Raw genomic sequence first — 17,204 nt, 5'->3', positions numbered from 1 at the left:
TGATAGGAGGTTTAGAGGGGAATTGAGGAGAATTTTTTTCACCCAAAGGGTGTTGGGAGTCTGGAACGCACTACCTGAAAATGTGGTAGAGGCAGAAACCCTCGTCGCATTTAAAAAGTACTTGGATATACACTTGAAGTGCCGTAACGTACAAGGCTATGGACCAAGAGCTGGAAAGTGGGATTAGGCTGGATAGCTCTTTGTCGGCCTGCATGGACATGATGGGCTGAATTCCATCCTTCTGTGCTGTAAATTTCTAGGATTCTATGGTCAAATTTTCAGATGATGCCAAACTAGGAGAGTGTTGTGTATGCATGCCTGTTTACTGTATGATGTCTGTAACACTGTATGCAACATTGAATGTACCTTTGTACTGTACACACCTTACCGGTACACTAGAGGGTGCTGTTGCTGGAGACCCAAGGGTTGCCTGCACACGGCAGGAAACCCAGTAAAAAAGGGAACTCACAGCTTGTTGTTCACACTCAGGAACTGTTCACTCTCCAGGTCTACAGAGTTTAAGCACCATACCCTGCTTCGTGGAGTCATTCCTAAAGGTGCCTACATACACCACAACTGGCGACGGGAATACGGGATCACGAACTACACGCTCAACATGTCTAACCTCAGCAACTTTCAGCAATTTGCGGAGGGGGAAGATTGGGATGCTTTTGTGGAAAGATTGGAACACTTCTTCATAGCCAACTACCTGGACGGGGACACACCGACCAGACTGCCGAACAAACACAGGGCCATCCTGCTTTGCAGTTGTGGGCCCACCATCTACGGTCTCATCAGGGACTTACTAGCCCCAGAGAAGACAACCACCAAGAGCTATGAGGAACTTGTAACAATCATACAGTGTTACAGACATCACACAGTAAACAGGCATGCATACACAACAGAGAGGCAGCTCATAAATTAAAGAAGTAGTTGCATAAAATTTGTAAGTGGCAGAAATTTATTGTAGACAAGTATAAAGTACGATGCATTGGAAGAAAACATAAGCAATACACATACTCAAAGGATGGGGTTGAAATAGCCAAGGATGAAGCTGAAAGAGAACTAGGAGTCTTCATACATTTGACATTCAACGTGTTGAACCAATGCAGAGCAGCAATCAACAAAGCTAATAGAATGTTGAACTACATAGATTAAACAGTAGAATGAAAGTAAGAGGACGTCATGACCAAACTTATCATGCTCTGGTCAGATTGCATCTTCTACTGGTTGAGATGTAATGGTGACATTCAACATCTAGAGGCAGTGCAGAGAGGATCCACAAGACTGAGCAAAGAGCTGAACTTTGAACAAAATCTGGAAAAACTTGACTTTTCAGACTGGTATAGTAAGATCTGAGTGGCAAGTTTATAGAGGTATATGAGACAGTTCATGGAATGGAAAAGGTAAATCTAGAATATTACTTCAAATTAAATTGTGAGAGTAGAACTAGGGGACACATATTCAAGCTAACAAAAGTTAAATTCAGTTCTGGTGTCAGAATATTCTTCTCAGAAAGAATGATCAACAAATGGAATAAACTTCCAGATTGGGCAGTGAATGTGAAAACCCAGGAATCTTTCAGCAAACAATTGGATATTGAAATTGTGGCTCTCTAGGATCTCTCTGATTTAGATGAACTGAATGACTTTCCTCATCTGTAATTATCATGTGAGAATGTGAGCCGGCTGGACTGAAACCATACAACTATTACTTAAAAGGTCAGATTGGTATTGCTTCAGACATTGGTAACAATTAAAAACAAGAGAAACTGCATCAGATTGCATCTGTTTTTTGGTCTCATTGCTCAAGCCATGAGTAAATCATTGACTGTAGAAATCATTTCCATGTGTCTGTACTTGCCCTAGGTGAGGACAAGTTGGCTGATACTGAAGGGGGAGATGGAGGCTACAGCTGACTCCTTTGATCTGGACCCTAAATCATCATCTCGAAGCCCTGCTGCTGATAGAGAACTGCTACAAAGATCAAGCAGTGAATCACTCTTTCAAACAAGTAAGTGCATTCTGCACATTGACAATGTAATCCCCACTTAAGTTGTTTGACAAACTGATCGTTTTATTCATTAAACTGGAAAACATTGAATGTTATGTCTATTAGAGGATAATGTTTAACCCTCTGAGATGTAGATCAAACCAATTAGATATGTCCTCATTAACTAAATCGTAATTACTTTGTTACAGGAATTCCTCATTCCAAATCGGCTTCCCTTCCTGGTTATGGAAAAAATAGATCACACAAGGTAAAGAAGTTTAATGTTTAAGATTTTCTTTAAATGACTAATATGTTAATGGAATAGCACACATGTTGTATAATAATCAACTGAAATGTCTGAATAAGAGCGAAATCTAATTTGGATCAATATATAATAGAGGCCTTTTCTGAATATATATTTCTTTGAGAAGTAGGGGGATAAAATTGGTGCAAAAGTTGAGAAAAGAACACAAAAAAAGTTTAGAGCTCTGAAATTCTGGTGGGCTCCTATGCCAAGAGTTCCCCCTTTCCCAACTCAATCGGAACTGAGTACATGTGGGAGATGTGGGTCTCATTATGTGGGGGTTGGGTAGGGGGAAGGGGTAGTGCAGGCCTCGGAAGTCACCAACGACTAGTTTTTTTTTTAGTTCAGGATCAGTACCCTTACGTAGGTGGCTTAGGGAAATCTCCATAATGTCTGCAGGGGTCCTGGGCAACCTTTCCATAAAAACGTCCAGACACCGGATTTTCCAGCTGGGTTGTTCAGGCATGCACCAGAGATGCACTTCTAGCTACATGCGGGTGTACCTTCTAGTCACATGCAAATTAGGTGTCCTCACACGAACCCTACAAACTCGACTGGGGTGAGCGCCACAGGTGTGATGCCAGCATCCAGAAGATTTCACAACCAATAAACTTAGGATGCGCTTATTTGTACTGCAAAAATGGCCACCATGCTCCATCCTTTGTCTATGATTGGTCCCCTTGGAGGATAAGCCACTCGCTGAATTTTCACAGGAATGTGTAACTGGAACCGTCCATCCCAGGGTCTCACGGACTTTGCAAATTATAACTCGATCCACTTTGCCTTCCTGAAGCGACAGAGGACAGAACTCCCCAGAAGACAGCAAGGCCAGCTACCCCTTCCCCTCACCCAATCCCCACATAATGAGACTCACGCCTCCCACATGTACTTGGTTCCGATTGAGTTGGGAAAGGGGGAACTCTTGGCATAAGAGCCAACCAGAATTTCAGAGCTCTAAACTTTTCTTGTGTTCTTTTCTCAGCTTTTGCACCAATTTTATCCCCCGCCTCTCAAAGAAGTAGTTCAAGTCCAAGTGCATGCCTCCCCCAGCTGAAGTGCCCTATCCCCAGTCCAAGTGCATGCCTCCCCCAGCCAAAGTGCCTTACCCCAGCGCAAGTGCATCCTTCTCCCCGCCCCCCCCTCTCCACCCCACCATAGATGGGGCAGGCATTGTGTACGGATTGTTAACAGGTTTATTGGGTATGAAGTGAATAGTGACAGTGTCGTGACTTCGGGATATCATCCACTCCAACAATGTCCCTTATAGGGGGTTAGAAGAATGTGATCCATCTTCCCTGTGTTCCCTCTCTCCCCTCCGATTTCCCCCCCTAACCTGTGTCTCTTTCCCCCCCCCCCCACCGTCTCTCTCTCTCTCTCTCACTCTCCCCCCCCCAGCCTCTCTCACTCTCCCCCCCCCCAGCCTCTCTCTCACTCTTCCCCCAGCCTCTCTCTCACTCTCCCCCCAGTCTCTCTCTCTTCCACCCCTGCTCTCAGGCCCTCTCGGCCCCTCGGCCGCTACTCTCTGCCCCCTGAGAGGGACTGGGTCGGAGTGGGGGAGAGAGTCGGGGCCGGGGCCTGAGCGGTCGAAGAGAGTCTGGCGGGGGAGAGAGGAGTCTCAGGCATCAGGTCCTGCTTTTCGGCACCATGTGGAGGGAATAATTCGAGGCCAGGAGGGGTGGGTGCGGAGCTTGACAGGGGGTCAGAGCTTGACAGACACGGCATGGAGATGGGACTTGACAGACACTTGTCTGTCAAAAAAAAAGTGCAGTACAAATAGTTACACTGATAAACTTAATACAGTGAGATAACTATAATGCTGTACATTTATTTTCTCATCAGTATTCAAATATTCTGCTTTACTTTATGCCTGTATTTTTCATGCATTGTCCTCTACTGGGTCTCCCATCCCCTGTTCAATCCCTTGGAATAAATAAGCTGTTACCTGCTCCTCAGCCTGTAGAGAGTCTGTATGAGTTAACTCATTTTTTAAATTCCTAGTTTTTGGGGAAAACACCATGTCCCAGCCTTTCCTCGGTGTTGCTCTTACTCCACCGCCATAACTTCGCCATCAGTGCGATGAACACTTTTTTACATGTGTACATGGCTGCAGAACAGGAACAGCTCTGAGGAAACTCTGGGCCCTTGTGTCTGCTCACGCTCTCCACAGGTAGTCCTTTAATTTTATGAGGCCAGTTGAACCAGGATAGCATGAAAGAGAAACTTGCATTTATTTGGCACCTTACCATGTCTCCAAGAAATGTCTCACACAATGCATTATTTTGAGATGCTGGGACCGTTAAGTAAGTGTAAACAGAAGTCATTTTGCAACAATCAAGATCCTAAAATCAGCAGCGGGCTGTTTGCCTATTTACAGGTCATCATGAATGTTGCATCAAGTGAGCATAGGGATCATGAATCGAATAGTCGAGGGCCGCTTCCCCCCCCGCCCCCTCCCCCCTCCCCACCTCCGGTTTTCAGTTTTCCAGGTGCAAACTGGATGGCTGTTAGTGGAATTTCTCTCCCATGAGACCATTACCCATTGAACGGCTGAGACTGAGCGGTACCAAGTCAATCATTTCTGACTGTATTTTACTTTCTGAAATGATCCTTGTGACTATAACTGGTCTGTATGTAATAGTAGTGAACAACAGGTTTCAATGAGATAGTGAAGAAACACTAAAAGCAGAGGGGTCCTTTGCTATTTCATTGCTTGTTACACAAGTTTGAGATGTATGTATAGTTTGTAAACTGTAAACGTGGAATATATATTATCCTTGTTTAAAAAATTACCATCATAGAAACAGTTTGTAATATAAAAATAGAAATCTTACGATCCTGCAAGTATGATTGTACTTTTTAAACAACAGAAAAATAACAATAGACTTCTAACAATAAGATTATTTCATTCCTCAATGGAACAACCTCACACGTACAGGAATGTGGTTCCTCAGAAATAACAGCCTAGGACTTGGATCATGCCCAAATTCCGGCGTGAACCAGGTGCAGCAGCCACTGCACACCACTAAAGAGACCAGCTCAGGCCTCCAACTAAAATTTCAGATTGCGACCTGATCAGCATATTTAAAGAGGACACCACTGCCTGCTTGGGGATGTCCTTCTCATCTGCTCAGGAGAGCAAGTTATCATTGGTGGTATAGCAGTGGGATCAGAGGGGGAAATGCCCTCATTTCAACTGCCATCCAGCCCAGTTTCTGCCAGACGTTTGAGCCTTGTCTCATTGGCTATGCTAGTCCAATGCTGCATGTTAACTGCAAGAACCCTTGCAGCAGATGGCCCTGCTGAGCCAAAGCCTGTGAAAATAGTCATTGGCAGGTCGGTCTGGAAGGTCAAGTAAATACGGTAGATGGCACCTTGCTAGGTGTAGCCAAACAAATTATCCTCAGAACATAAGATGTAGGAGCAGGAATACGCTATTCGGCCACTCGAGCCTGCTCCACCATTCAATAAGATCATGACTGATCCTGTAACTCAACTCCATCTTCCCACACTTATCCCCATATCCCTTGATTCCCTTAGTATCCTGCCACAAAAGCAAAATACAGCGGATGCTGGAAATCTGAAATAATAACAGAACGTACTGGAAACACTCAGCTGGTTAGGCAGCATCTGTGGAGAGAGAGAGTTAGGGCTGGATTTTAGGCTTTTCTGTTTTCGAGGCAAAAACGGAGGCGGGTGGGAAAGTTACCGACCAGGAATAGTTTGCGTCTTGGTATTTAAGTTTGGGCATCTGGGACCTGCGTCAGGGGCGGAGCGCTAAGGGAGGCGTTGTACACCTCTCATAGAAACATAGAAACATAGAAAATAGGTGCAGGAGCAGGCCATTCAGCCCTTCTAGCCTGCACCGCCATTCAATGAGTTCATGGCTGAACATGAAACTTCAGTACCCCCTTCCTGCTTTCTCGCCATAACCCTTGATCCCCCGAGTAGTAAGGACTTCATCTAACTCCCTTTTGAATATATTTAGTGAATTGGCCTCAACTACTTTCTGTGGTAGAGAATTCCACAGGTTCACCACTCTCTGGGTGAAGAAGTTTCTCCTCATCTCGGTCCTAAATGGCTTACCCCTTATCCTCAGACTGTGACCCCTGGTTCTGGACCTCCCCAACATTGGGAACATTCTTTCTGCATCTAACCTGTCTAAACCCGTCAGAATTTTAAACGTTTCTATGAGGTCCCCTCTCATTCTTCTGAACTCCAGTGAATACAAGCCCAATTGATCCAATCTTTCTTGATAGGTCAGTCCCGCCATCCCGGGAATCAGTCTGGTGAACCTTCGCTGCACTCCCTCAATAGCAAGAATGTCCTTCCTCAAGTTAGGGGACCAAAACTGTACACAATACTCCAGGTGTGGCCTCACCAAGGCCCTGTACAACTGTAGCAACACCTCCCTGCCCCTGTATTCAAATCCCCTCGCTATGAAGGCCAACATGCCATTTGCTTTCTTAACCGCCTGCTGTACCTGCATGCCAACCTTCAATGACTGATGTACCATGACACCCAGGTCTCGTTGCACCTTCCCTTTTCCTAATCTGTCACCATTCAGATAATAGTCTGTCTCTCTGTTTTTACCACCAAAGTGGATAACCTCACATTTATCCACATTATACTTCATCTGCCATGCATTTGCCCACTCACCTAACCTATCCAAGTCACTCTGCAGCCTAATAGCATCCTCCTCGCAGCTCACACTGCCACCCAACTTAGTATCATCCGCAAATTTGGAGATACTGCATTTAATCCCCTCGTCTAAATCATTAATGTACAATGTAAACAGCTGGGGCCCCAGCACAGAACCTTGCGGCACTCCACTAGTCACTGCCTGCCATTCTGAAAAGTACCCGTTTACTCCTACTCTTTGCTTCCTGTCTGACAACCAGTTCTCAATCCACGTCAGCACACTACCCCCAATCCCATGTGCTTTAACTTTGCACATTAATCTCTTGTGTGGGACCTTGTCGAAAGCCTTCTGAAAGTCCAAATATACCACATCAACTGGTTCTCCTTTGTCCACTTTACTGGAAACATCCTCAAAAAATTCCAGAAGATTTGTCAAGCATGATTTCCCTTTCACAAATCCATGCTGACTTCGACCTATCATGTCACCATTTTCCAAATGCACTGCTATGACATCCTTAATAATTGATTCCATCATTTTACCCACTACTGAGGTCAGGCTGACCGGTCTATAATTCCCTGTTTTCTCTCTCCCTCCTTTTTTAAAAAGTGGGGTTACATTGGCTACCCTCCACTCCATAGGAACTGATCCAGATTCAATGGAATGTTGGAAAATGACTGTCAATGCATCCGCTATTTCCAAGGCCACCTCCTTAAGTACTCTAGGATGCAGGCCATCAGGCCCTGGGGATTTATCGGCCTTCAATCCCATCAATTTCCCCAACACAATTTCCCGACTAATAAAGATTTCCCTCAGTTCCTCTTCCTTACTAGACCCTCTTGGTGCAAGGATGAGAAACTCGCAAACTAAAGTGCTGGCCTGGGAGCACTCTGAGAGAGACCTGTGGGGTGAGGGGTTGGGGCGGTGGGGAGGTGGTTGGGGAGGAACCCACAAAAAGAATCCCAAAACATTGCCCACGCCACTACAACACAAATCGCAAAAAAAATTAAAAGAACACACTCGCACGTAACATTTCAGTTCATTACCTTCCTCTCCAATGCCAGTATGGCTGGATCGTTCTGACTTCCCAGGCGTCATTGCGGGCGCACGTCTAGGCGGACAGGTCAGGCAGGATCTCAAACTCACACCGGTGTCGCAACTAGGGACATTGCACGCCCGGCGCAGCTCTTCCTGGCAGTGTTACTCAGAGCCGCCGCAAAACCCGACTGAAGGATCGCGGCGGGGGCTGGAGACCTTTCACGCTGCTACAGGGCGAAGAGGACCGGAAAATCAAGCCCTTAAAGTTTCAAGTCAATCACCTTCACTATTGACCTGAAATATTAACTCTGTTTCTCTCTCCACAAATTATCCTCCCAGGTGTTTTCTTTCATACAGAATCACTTAAAGCCTGATCACTGTCTACAAAAGATTGTTAGCTAGTGTTTGGCTTTTTCTGCTTCACCACCAGCCTGCTCATATTTATATCCAAACTTTGTGCCAACCCATAGAATCCAGATCTAAAACTCTCTAAAACTAACCATCTCTGTTGACATTGGAACATTAATACAGATTAATGTTCCCATAATCTGAATTAATGCACACTAGGTCCGTGCAGCAGGGCAGGTCTCCAGTCATCCTGATTAACCCTTGCCACTGCAAAAAGGCCTAGCTCTGTCAAGCCTGTGTGGTGGCCGATGTGCAACGGCCACCACACATTAAAAAAATCCACATCCTTCAATTGGGGTTCAGGACTGGAATATTGGGCCCTTCATTGAAACATCTGTGAACTCATCCCTTTTGGCATGGAAGCAAGTCATCCTCGTACGAGGGACGGCCTATGATGATGAATACAGATTGTATATTGACAAGCCAGACTAAAGTGAGCTTTACACTTCATGGGGAGCTTGATGTTTTTAAAAAAAATCAGCTTCTGGCATCTGACATCCTTAACCTTAATGAATTATCTATGCACCCAAAATAAAATTTAAGAAAAAAGCCTTGTAAATAAAAAGACAAAAGGGGGCCGTCATTGTCTCTTTCTATAAGACCGTGACCACCTCACAGCGGCGGCCACGGGTCAGTAAGCACTCACCACTCGGTCGGCGCGGAGGGGCCGCCATTTTACAAATTGCCCTCGTGGATTTTCCCGGCGGAGAACGTCACCACTCCGCCCATGTTGCCGCCCCGTCGACCTTTCACCATCTGGCGCCGACCCCCTTTCCGCCCCGCGTGGAAAACTGCCCCGCGGGAAATTGCCCCGTGGGAGCAGATCGGCTGCCACTCAGTGCTCCCGACGACTTTTCCCGGCGGGAAGCTTCTTGTGGCTGTGCGGCGTGTCCGCCCTTAAAGGGGTGGGTACACTGCTGCGGCCGCCAATTTATTTTAATTGACGGCTGATTGCCAGGTTGGCCCGACAATGGTGGCCACGGGTTCGTCTGGACCGCCAACAGGCAGCCCGGCATGCCTCTTGGGTACCAGGCCGCTGGCCTGACCGAAACCCTCCCTCGTGGCTCAGTGTTTACCACTAAAATAACTGCAGAGTTCACAGCGGCCCTCCCCTTTAACTGAAGGGGAGGGACGTTGTGATGCATCAGCACGACGTGGCATGTCCGCATCACGCTGACATCAGCGACGCACTGACATCATCAGTGTGGTGCTGATGACTCGGAGCAATGGCCGTTCTGACCCACCCACACTTCCGCCCCGCTGATGACACCACATCCACCCAACTCTAAAACAAAACCTAAGAGCTGAATTTCCCTGATTGTCCGCCCCATGCATTGGAGTGGAGGGAGCACTTTTTGGCATTAATAAAAGCTGCTCCAATATATTTATTTGTTATTTCCTCTCTATTAGACTTCAGAATTTGAATCAAATCATGATACCAGCTGGGGAATGCGAGGTGAGGAATCATTTCACATACTGTATCAACATCATAATCTACAAATAGAACTATTTTAATTTTCAGTAATCTGTTCTAATTCTTTAAAGTCATTCCTCAAATCTCACTGAAGTGTGCTCTTGTTTTTACAGAATACAAGGTAAGAAGTTAACTTCTCATCTTAAATTCCCGGTTTCCATCCACCAACTGCATCTGACCAGGTTAAGAGCTCGGTCTTTCTTCCCTCATGATTTATTCAATGCTGTATTGAATAGTAAAAGTATTTAACATGGGGCATGCTAGGCTATAGAATGGTACATAAGAAATAGGAGCAAGAGTAGGCCATTTGACCTCGCGAGCCTGCGCTGCATTTAATAAGATGCTGATCTGATCATGGACTCAGCTCCACTTCCCTGCCCGCTCCCCATAACCCTTTATTTCCTTATCACTCAAAAATCTGTCTATCTCTGCTTAAATATATTCAATGACCCAGCCTCCACAGCTCTCTGAGGCAGAGAATTCCAGATTTACAACCCTCAGAGAACAAATTTCTCCTCATCTCAGTTTTAAATCAACGGCCCCTTATTCTGAGACTATGTCCCCTAGTTTTAGTTTCCCCTATGAGTGGAAATATTCTCTCTGCATCCACCTTGTCGAGCCCCCTCATTTTCTTTTATGTTTCGATAAGATCACCTCTCATTCTTCTGAACTCCAATGTGTATAGGCCCAACCTACTCAACCTATCTTCATAAGTCAACCCCTTCATCTCCAGAATCAACCTAGTGAACCTTTTCTGAACAGCCTCCAATGCAAGTATATCCTTCCTTAACTCCGGAGACCAAAATTGTATGCAGTACTCTAGGTGTGGCCTCACCAATACCCTGTACAGTTGTAGCAGGACTTCTCTGCTTTTATACTCTATCCCCTTTGCAATAAAGACCAACATTCCATTTGCCTTCCTGATTACTTGCTGTACCTGCATACTAACTTTTTGTATTTCATGCGCAAGGACCCCTAGATCCCTCTGTACTGCAGCACATTTCAATTTTTCTCTATTTAAATTATAATTTGCTTTTCTATTTTCCTGCCAAAGTGGATAACCTCACATTTTCCCACATTGTACTCCATCTGCCAAATTTTTGCCCACTCACTAGCCTGTCTATATCCCTTTGCAGATTTTCTGTGTCCTCCTCACAAGTTGTTTTCCTACCCATTTTTGTATCGTCAGCAAACATGGCTACATTACATTCAGTCCCTTCATCCAAGTCATTAATATAGATTGTAAATAGTTGAGGCCCCAGCACTGATCCCTGCAACACCCCACTAGTTACTGTTTGCCAAATGGGAAATGACCCGTTTATCCCGACTCTCTGTTTTCTGTTAGTTAGCCAATCCTCTATCCATGCTAATATATTACCCCAACCCCGTGAACTTTTATCTTGTGCAGTAACCTTTTATGTAGCACCTTATCAAATGCCTTCTGGAAATCCAAATACACCACATCCACTGGTTCCTTCTTATCCACCCTGCTCGTTACATCCTCAAAGAACTCCAACAAATTTGTCAAACATGATTGTACAACAAGAGCCAAGCTATTGATTCCCACACAATGAGCTCTTGATGTCAGCAATCCCATCAAAGAGGTATAAAGGACAAATGGTGTCTCCCCACATAGACAGAAAGAACATCAGATTAAAAGTTATCTTTAAGCTCCCATCCTGCAATTCCTAATGAACAGTTATCAAGTGTCATTGATAGGAAAAAAGAAAGGCAAGTAATTTTGAATTTTCACCCTTTCACCAAAAGCAATTTGTAGAATTGATGTGAAAAGATTATTTTCTTTCCCAACGTACAGCTGGCTCATTTCACTCTCCAGAGGGTAAATCTCACCATCTTCCTTCCATCCCTCTTTCCATTCCCCAAACCCTTTTGAACCACTTAATTGGTCTCCTACCTTTCCCCTCTCTATTACCCTGCAAAACTTTCACTCCCTTGCAAACAAGACCTATTTTCATAACCTCATCCTGGAGAAGTCCATTGATATCCTAGGCCTGACTGAAACCTAGCACATTGATGATAACTTTCCCCCCGCCCTCTTACCGAGGCCACCCCACCTAGGTCCACGTCCCACCGCGTTGCATCCTCCAAAAACTGCTTTGCTAGCATCAAGGCACTCCTACCTTGCTCTGACCCCTTATTCCTCTGGCATTTACACCCTATTTGAGTTTTTCATTCTCTACCACTTCTCTCGCATCTCATTCAAAGATCTAATTGTTGCTGCTCTCACAGCTGCCTTCCTCAGTGAAATCATCTCTGCTGTCATCGCTCGCTCAGCTTCTGCACTGAATGCTTCCTTATTCGCAGTGATTTCAACCTCCACATAAATTCCCCCTGCTCGTGCACCTCTGACATCTCCAGTTCCCTGTCCTCACCCAAACTCATTACATATAGGGGGCGAAACTCAGGGTCTCAAAGACCCAAAGTGTCCGTTAGCGGCGACCATGCATCGGAATCTAGTGGCTGCCGCTTTGAGGTCAACTAGCCGACCCGACCCAAATTCAGGTCGGGGATTTTTTGGCCTGGACCCGATACCGCCTAATGCTGATGGCCGCTGATAGCGCTTCATCAGAATGCTCACCGCCGCTTTCCCTCACCTTAATCTTCCGACCAAAATTCACCTCCATAAATCGATCCCCGCCGTGATGACCGTGTGTGGCCCGGCAGTGCGGCGGCCCAACAAGGGGAGGCCGACTGCTGCGGCCGGCATGCATTTATTTTTGCCAACTTCCGAATTGGCTGGCAAAATAATGCCCCCAGGTTCGCCTGGGCAGCCTGGCACCCCCTCTTGGATACCAGGCCTCTGGCTCGGCCGAAACCCTCCCTGGTGGTACAGTGGCCGAAGATAAAAAATGACAGATTCTCTCCCCTTTAACAGAGGGGAGAGAGCGTGGTGACGCACATGCGCTGTGACGTCACCACTACTCCACAGCTGATTGACAGTGGCGGAGTCCTGGTCCGACCCATATTCAGCCATTTAGCCTGCCTTTGAGTCTATGCCTGCCCCCACTATGACACATTTGCTCTGGGACTTTGAAAAAATTTCAAATTCCTGAAAATGACTCTTCCAACCACATCAAGGATCCGTGCGGTAAGTACAGAGGAAAAAAGCATAGGTGCGCTAGCTTTCTTGCGCTACTGAATTTCGGCCCCATAGACTCTCAACCACATTCATGGGGATTTAGACTTTATGGTGAGGTGAGCCAATAATTGGCAGATTCAGTTTAGTGTAGATGAGTGTAAAGTCATGCACCTAGGATACAAAATAAGCAGTGAAATTATAGGATTATTAGCAAAATACTGACAAAGACAAAATAGGAAGAAACTCGATCAATCTCTTAAAACATCAAGCCAATGTTTGGCTTTTATTAAGAAAGAAAGTGGGATGTTGGGTTAATTGGACAGTAAGCAGGTGGACTAGATGGATCAATCTTTTCCGGCCTTAAGATTTCCCATGATTCAAACTTGGCATCGGAAATGAAAACATAAGAAGTACAGTTGAATTTATCCTATTGTTGAGTTACTTTTACCTATTGCAGATTTATCCTTACGAAATGTTAGCTGTTACAATGAAAGCTCGTGTCAAGCTACCAAAGGATGTGGACAGGACCAGGCTGGAGGTAAGAATGTTTGTGGTGAATTGAGACATTTCCGTGGCAATACTTTTGCAATTAGAACTTTTGCTGCTTAAATATCTTTCTCTCATGTTTGACCTTGTGTGGGGTTCACTGTGTGAAGTGCTAAACGTTGAGCTGTAAAAGATAGAAAATACTAAAAAAAAAGTCTGTCCATATCTGAAACAGCCAGACAGGCTATCATTAAACCTGTTCTGAAAAATTCTTAACCTATTCTTGGTTGTCAGGTGCTCTCTAACCTTCTGCGTATTTCCACTAATTTATTTCAGATATTCAGAATTTGCAGTTTTCTTAAATCTCCTTGGCTTAAATGTATGTTTTGAGCGGAGTGATTAGTGGCCTGTCGTTTTTTGCCTCCCTCTGTGCCTGCGGCCCGTTTGGTACTGCGCATGCTCACTCGATCCAGTCGCACATGCGCAGAACCAAACAATGTGGTGGCTGTGGCTTGCAACGCCACGCTTTCCTCGGCAACTTGTGGAAAAAGTCAGGGGGTTGGGGGGTGGGGGCGTTGAGGGGAGAGGGGATTGAAGAAGGAGAGGGGATTGAAGAGGGAGGGGGGGCGAGAGGCTCAGGAACTGGGGGGTGCGGGGGTGTGGTAGGTGGAGAGCACAGTGAGAACAATGGGGAGGGGGAATAACATGATCCAGGTCTAAAGGAAGGGGAGATGAGAGCAAGAACATGATCCAAATGGGAAGATAGATCAGGTTCTCCCACCCTCTGTTAGGCCTGGATCACGCTCTTCCATCCATATCCCCTTTACAGCTGCACCACATTCGCCCTCTCCTCTCCCACCTCCCAAACTGCAGTGGTTCAAGAAAGCGGCTCATTACCACCCTCTCAAGAGCAACTAGCGATGAGCAATAAATAAATAAATGTTAACAATTGAACGGTCGAAATTGTGTATCACCCCGGTTAGGGGCTGTAACCTTTTCGAGGCCGGACATTCTGAAGTCCCGTCCCGGAAGCGAAATTGAAGTTATCACCTCTCTCAGGAAGTGGAGAGCAATGTCACGTGTTCCACTTCCTCTCGGGGCAAGATTGGGACCGCTACTCGGGCACATCACGGAGCGCTATGCGGCCTCTCTGCATAGTGCTGATGCGTTTCACCGCCACTCCCCTTCTGTTAAAGGGAAGGGATGCTGTGAGCTCTGCAGGCCCTTTGATGGCCTCCACTGGGTCACCAGGGATGTGGGGTGCTGTGGCCACAGTCCGGCAACGAAACAGAGTGCCAGGCTGCACGATCGTGGCCTGGACCCCGCGAAAGCATCGGGCAACGGCCCGACCGGCAGAAAGAGGCCGCCATGAGGCGAAAGGGGGTCGCCGTGCATGGCGATGATGTCATACAACATGGATAAAATTACAATTATGTGTTATTTGCCGGACTCGACTATTCCAATGTTCTCCTGGTCAGCCTCCCATCTTCCACCCTGAACGAACGTGAGCTCATCCAAATTTTGCTGTACATATCCTAACATGCAGCAAGTCTCATTCACCCATCACCCCTGTGCTCGTTGACCTACGGTGGTTCACCAACAATGTTCCCTCTAAGCTACGCAGCCAAGCAGCTGTCTGGAGGTCCTGCGCAGGGCGCTTACCAGCTTTTGAATTTGAGATTTTGCGCAGGTATGACACTTTGTATGAGCCGCGCAGCCCGTTAAAGGAAACGCGCACTCAAAACAAAATTAGGGGAGCATTATCCATCAACACCTTGATTTTAAAATTCTATCTTCATGTTAAACTCCCTCCATGGCCTCACCCCTTCTGCACGTGGCAGTGTGAGGGGTGTGAGTGCTTCTTACCCAGGAGGGTGAGCCCTGTCTGTTCTCTGAAAGCAGGAGCTTGGCTGTCACAATGAATGGATCAAATTACACATTGCAAAGACCTTGATTACTCCAGCAGCAGGATCAAATTACACATTTCAGACAAACTGTTGCGTGCGTTTGTCCTCCAAGGAGACCGATCAGAAATTTGGTTTTGCAAATAGACACACACATGTTTGATTGTTGTACAGTTTATGTTTCAACAGGAAAGATAATACCACCTGATTTTCTATCATAAAAACTGGTGCATTCTTTAATAATATTATTCTGTTTGGTAATCCTAAATTGTGATAATCATAGCAATCAACAGAAGCACGACTCAAAATAATATTTCCACTTAATTAGCACTGCTGTCATGCATAACAGAATAGCAAATTAGCAGGTAGATTATGATTAGAAACATTATAAAATTGTCTAGCCAAATCCGGACAGATGTTGCTGATAATAGAGTACATCAATGATTCAGAACAGAAATCTGCATTGCATCATGACAAGCTTGTGAAGCAAATTGTTATGGTTTCAGTTATTTTTAGCCCCAAGAAAACTGTAAAAGGGTGTTTTAAATGAACAACAGAAAATGTAATTGAAAAGTAACTTACATAGCAAACAGTATTATACAATTACTGCCTATAACTGTTTGTGAGCTGTTCAAAATGCGTACTATAACAAGGGGAATTTCATGAGAGGGTGCATGTTCACAAGGGAGTCATAACAGTGTGTACATCACATGCTGTGGTGAGATGTATTGGAGAAAGGAAAGTCGATTTTCCTGGGCAAGCATTGTCCTGGGGAAATTCAGTGGAGTCTGCCAGAAGTGCACTCCCCCGGGCTGGTCAGCTTTTCATGTGATCTTCCTGAGGGACTTCATTATAAAGCTATGAGGTGGAGGGCGGGAAAGCTGGCATTGGATACACATGGAGGTGCATTATTGGTGGAAGACCCACGGGGATAGAAAGTTCAGATACTTTTGGGGCCTTAAAGATTGCAGCACCATTAAAGGGGCAGGTACAGTAAAAGCTCCATGCCAGAGGTGGATTGATTTTGCTGTATTTTACTGTTAATGGAAGCTTGATTTTTATACTGTCAATGAGCTATGAATATCTGAGAGTGATGTAGTCCATTATGTCAGCCAGAAGTAAAAATTTGAAAGTCTCTCTTGTTTCCGATTGTGTTACTGTGCCTACCCCCACTGTGAATGTCCTTTTGCTGCTGTACCAAGCTGGAATGGCAGTAGCACCCCAAACAGGAATCTGGGTGCCACAGCAATCTGCCTCTGTGGGTGGTGGTAAGAGGGTGGCACAATGGTACCAAGTAGTAAATGGAGGAACTACAAAAGCTAATGTGGGTTTGAAAAATGATGGTGGGGAAATTGGAGGAGGGTGTATTTCCTTAGCGCCTATCAAGTGCACTTGTGGTAGCAGTTCCTCATCTGCCTCAAAACATAGGAACAGGAGTAGGCCATTGTGCCCCTTTAGCCTGTTCTGCCATTCAATCAGATCATGGCTTATTTGTACCTCAGCTCCATTTAGCCATCTTCGTTCCAAATGTCTTGATACCCATACCTAACAAAAATCTGCTGATCTCAGTTTTTAAAATTTCAATTGACCTAGCAGACTTTTGGGGGAGAGAATTGCAGATTTCCACTACCCATTGTGCAAAACTGTTTCTTTATTTCACTCCTGAATGGCCTAGCTCTAATTTATGTAGTCTAGCCAGGCGCTAATGATTTTCAACTTTTAAAGAATTCGGTGTTTGCACTCAATCAAGCACTCCACTTCCTTCATGGAGCACAACAGGACGCAGACGGGCGAGCAGTGCTGCCACATTTGGAGGCTCCTTCCCTCCCTTAAAAGGAAGGGCCATCACAGCAGGCTCGGCA

General features: G+C 45.6%; 1 protein-coding gene across 13 annotated transcripts in view; it reads left to right on the top strand.

The window, feature by feature from the left end:
• Positions 1 to 17,204, top strand: part of ablim2 (actin binding LIM protein family, member 2) — a 743,081-nt gene that overhangs the window by 601,551 nt on the left and 124,326 nt on the right. For 12 of the 13 annotated variants that reach the window (XM_070871382.1, XM_070871385.1, XM_070871380.1 and 9 more), the window contains 3 exons: positions 1,869 to 2,013; positions 2,202 to 2,260; positions 13,410 to 13,490. In XM_070871382.1, the coding sequence (XP_070727483.1) occupies positions 1,869 to 2,013; positions 2,202 to 2,260; positions 13,410 to 13,490 (285 nt within the window). Of the gene's footprint in view, positions 1 to 1,868; positions 2,014 to 2,201; positions 2,261 to 9,788; positions 9,835 to 9,965; positions 9,974 to 13,409; positions 13,491 to 17,204 lie in introns of all 13 variants that reach the window. The other variant, XM_070871390.1, reaches the window with a different exon arrangement.

Source organism: Pristiophorus japonicus, chromosome 2 (assembly GCF_044704955.1).
Source record: "Pristiophorus japonicus isolate sPriJap1 chromosome 2, sPriJap1.hap1, whole genome shotgun sequence".
Classification (NCBI taxonomy): Eukaryota; Metazoa; Chordata; class Chondrichthyes; family Pristiophoridae; genus Pristiophorus; species Pristiophorus japonicus.
This window is presented reverse-complemented; position numbering and strand designations above follow the sequence as displayed.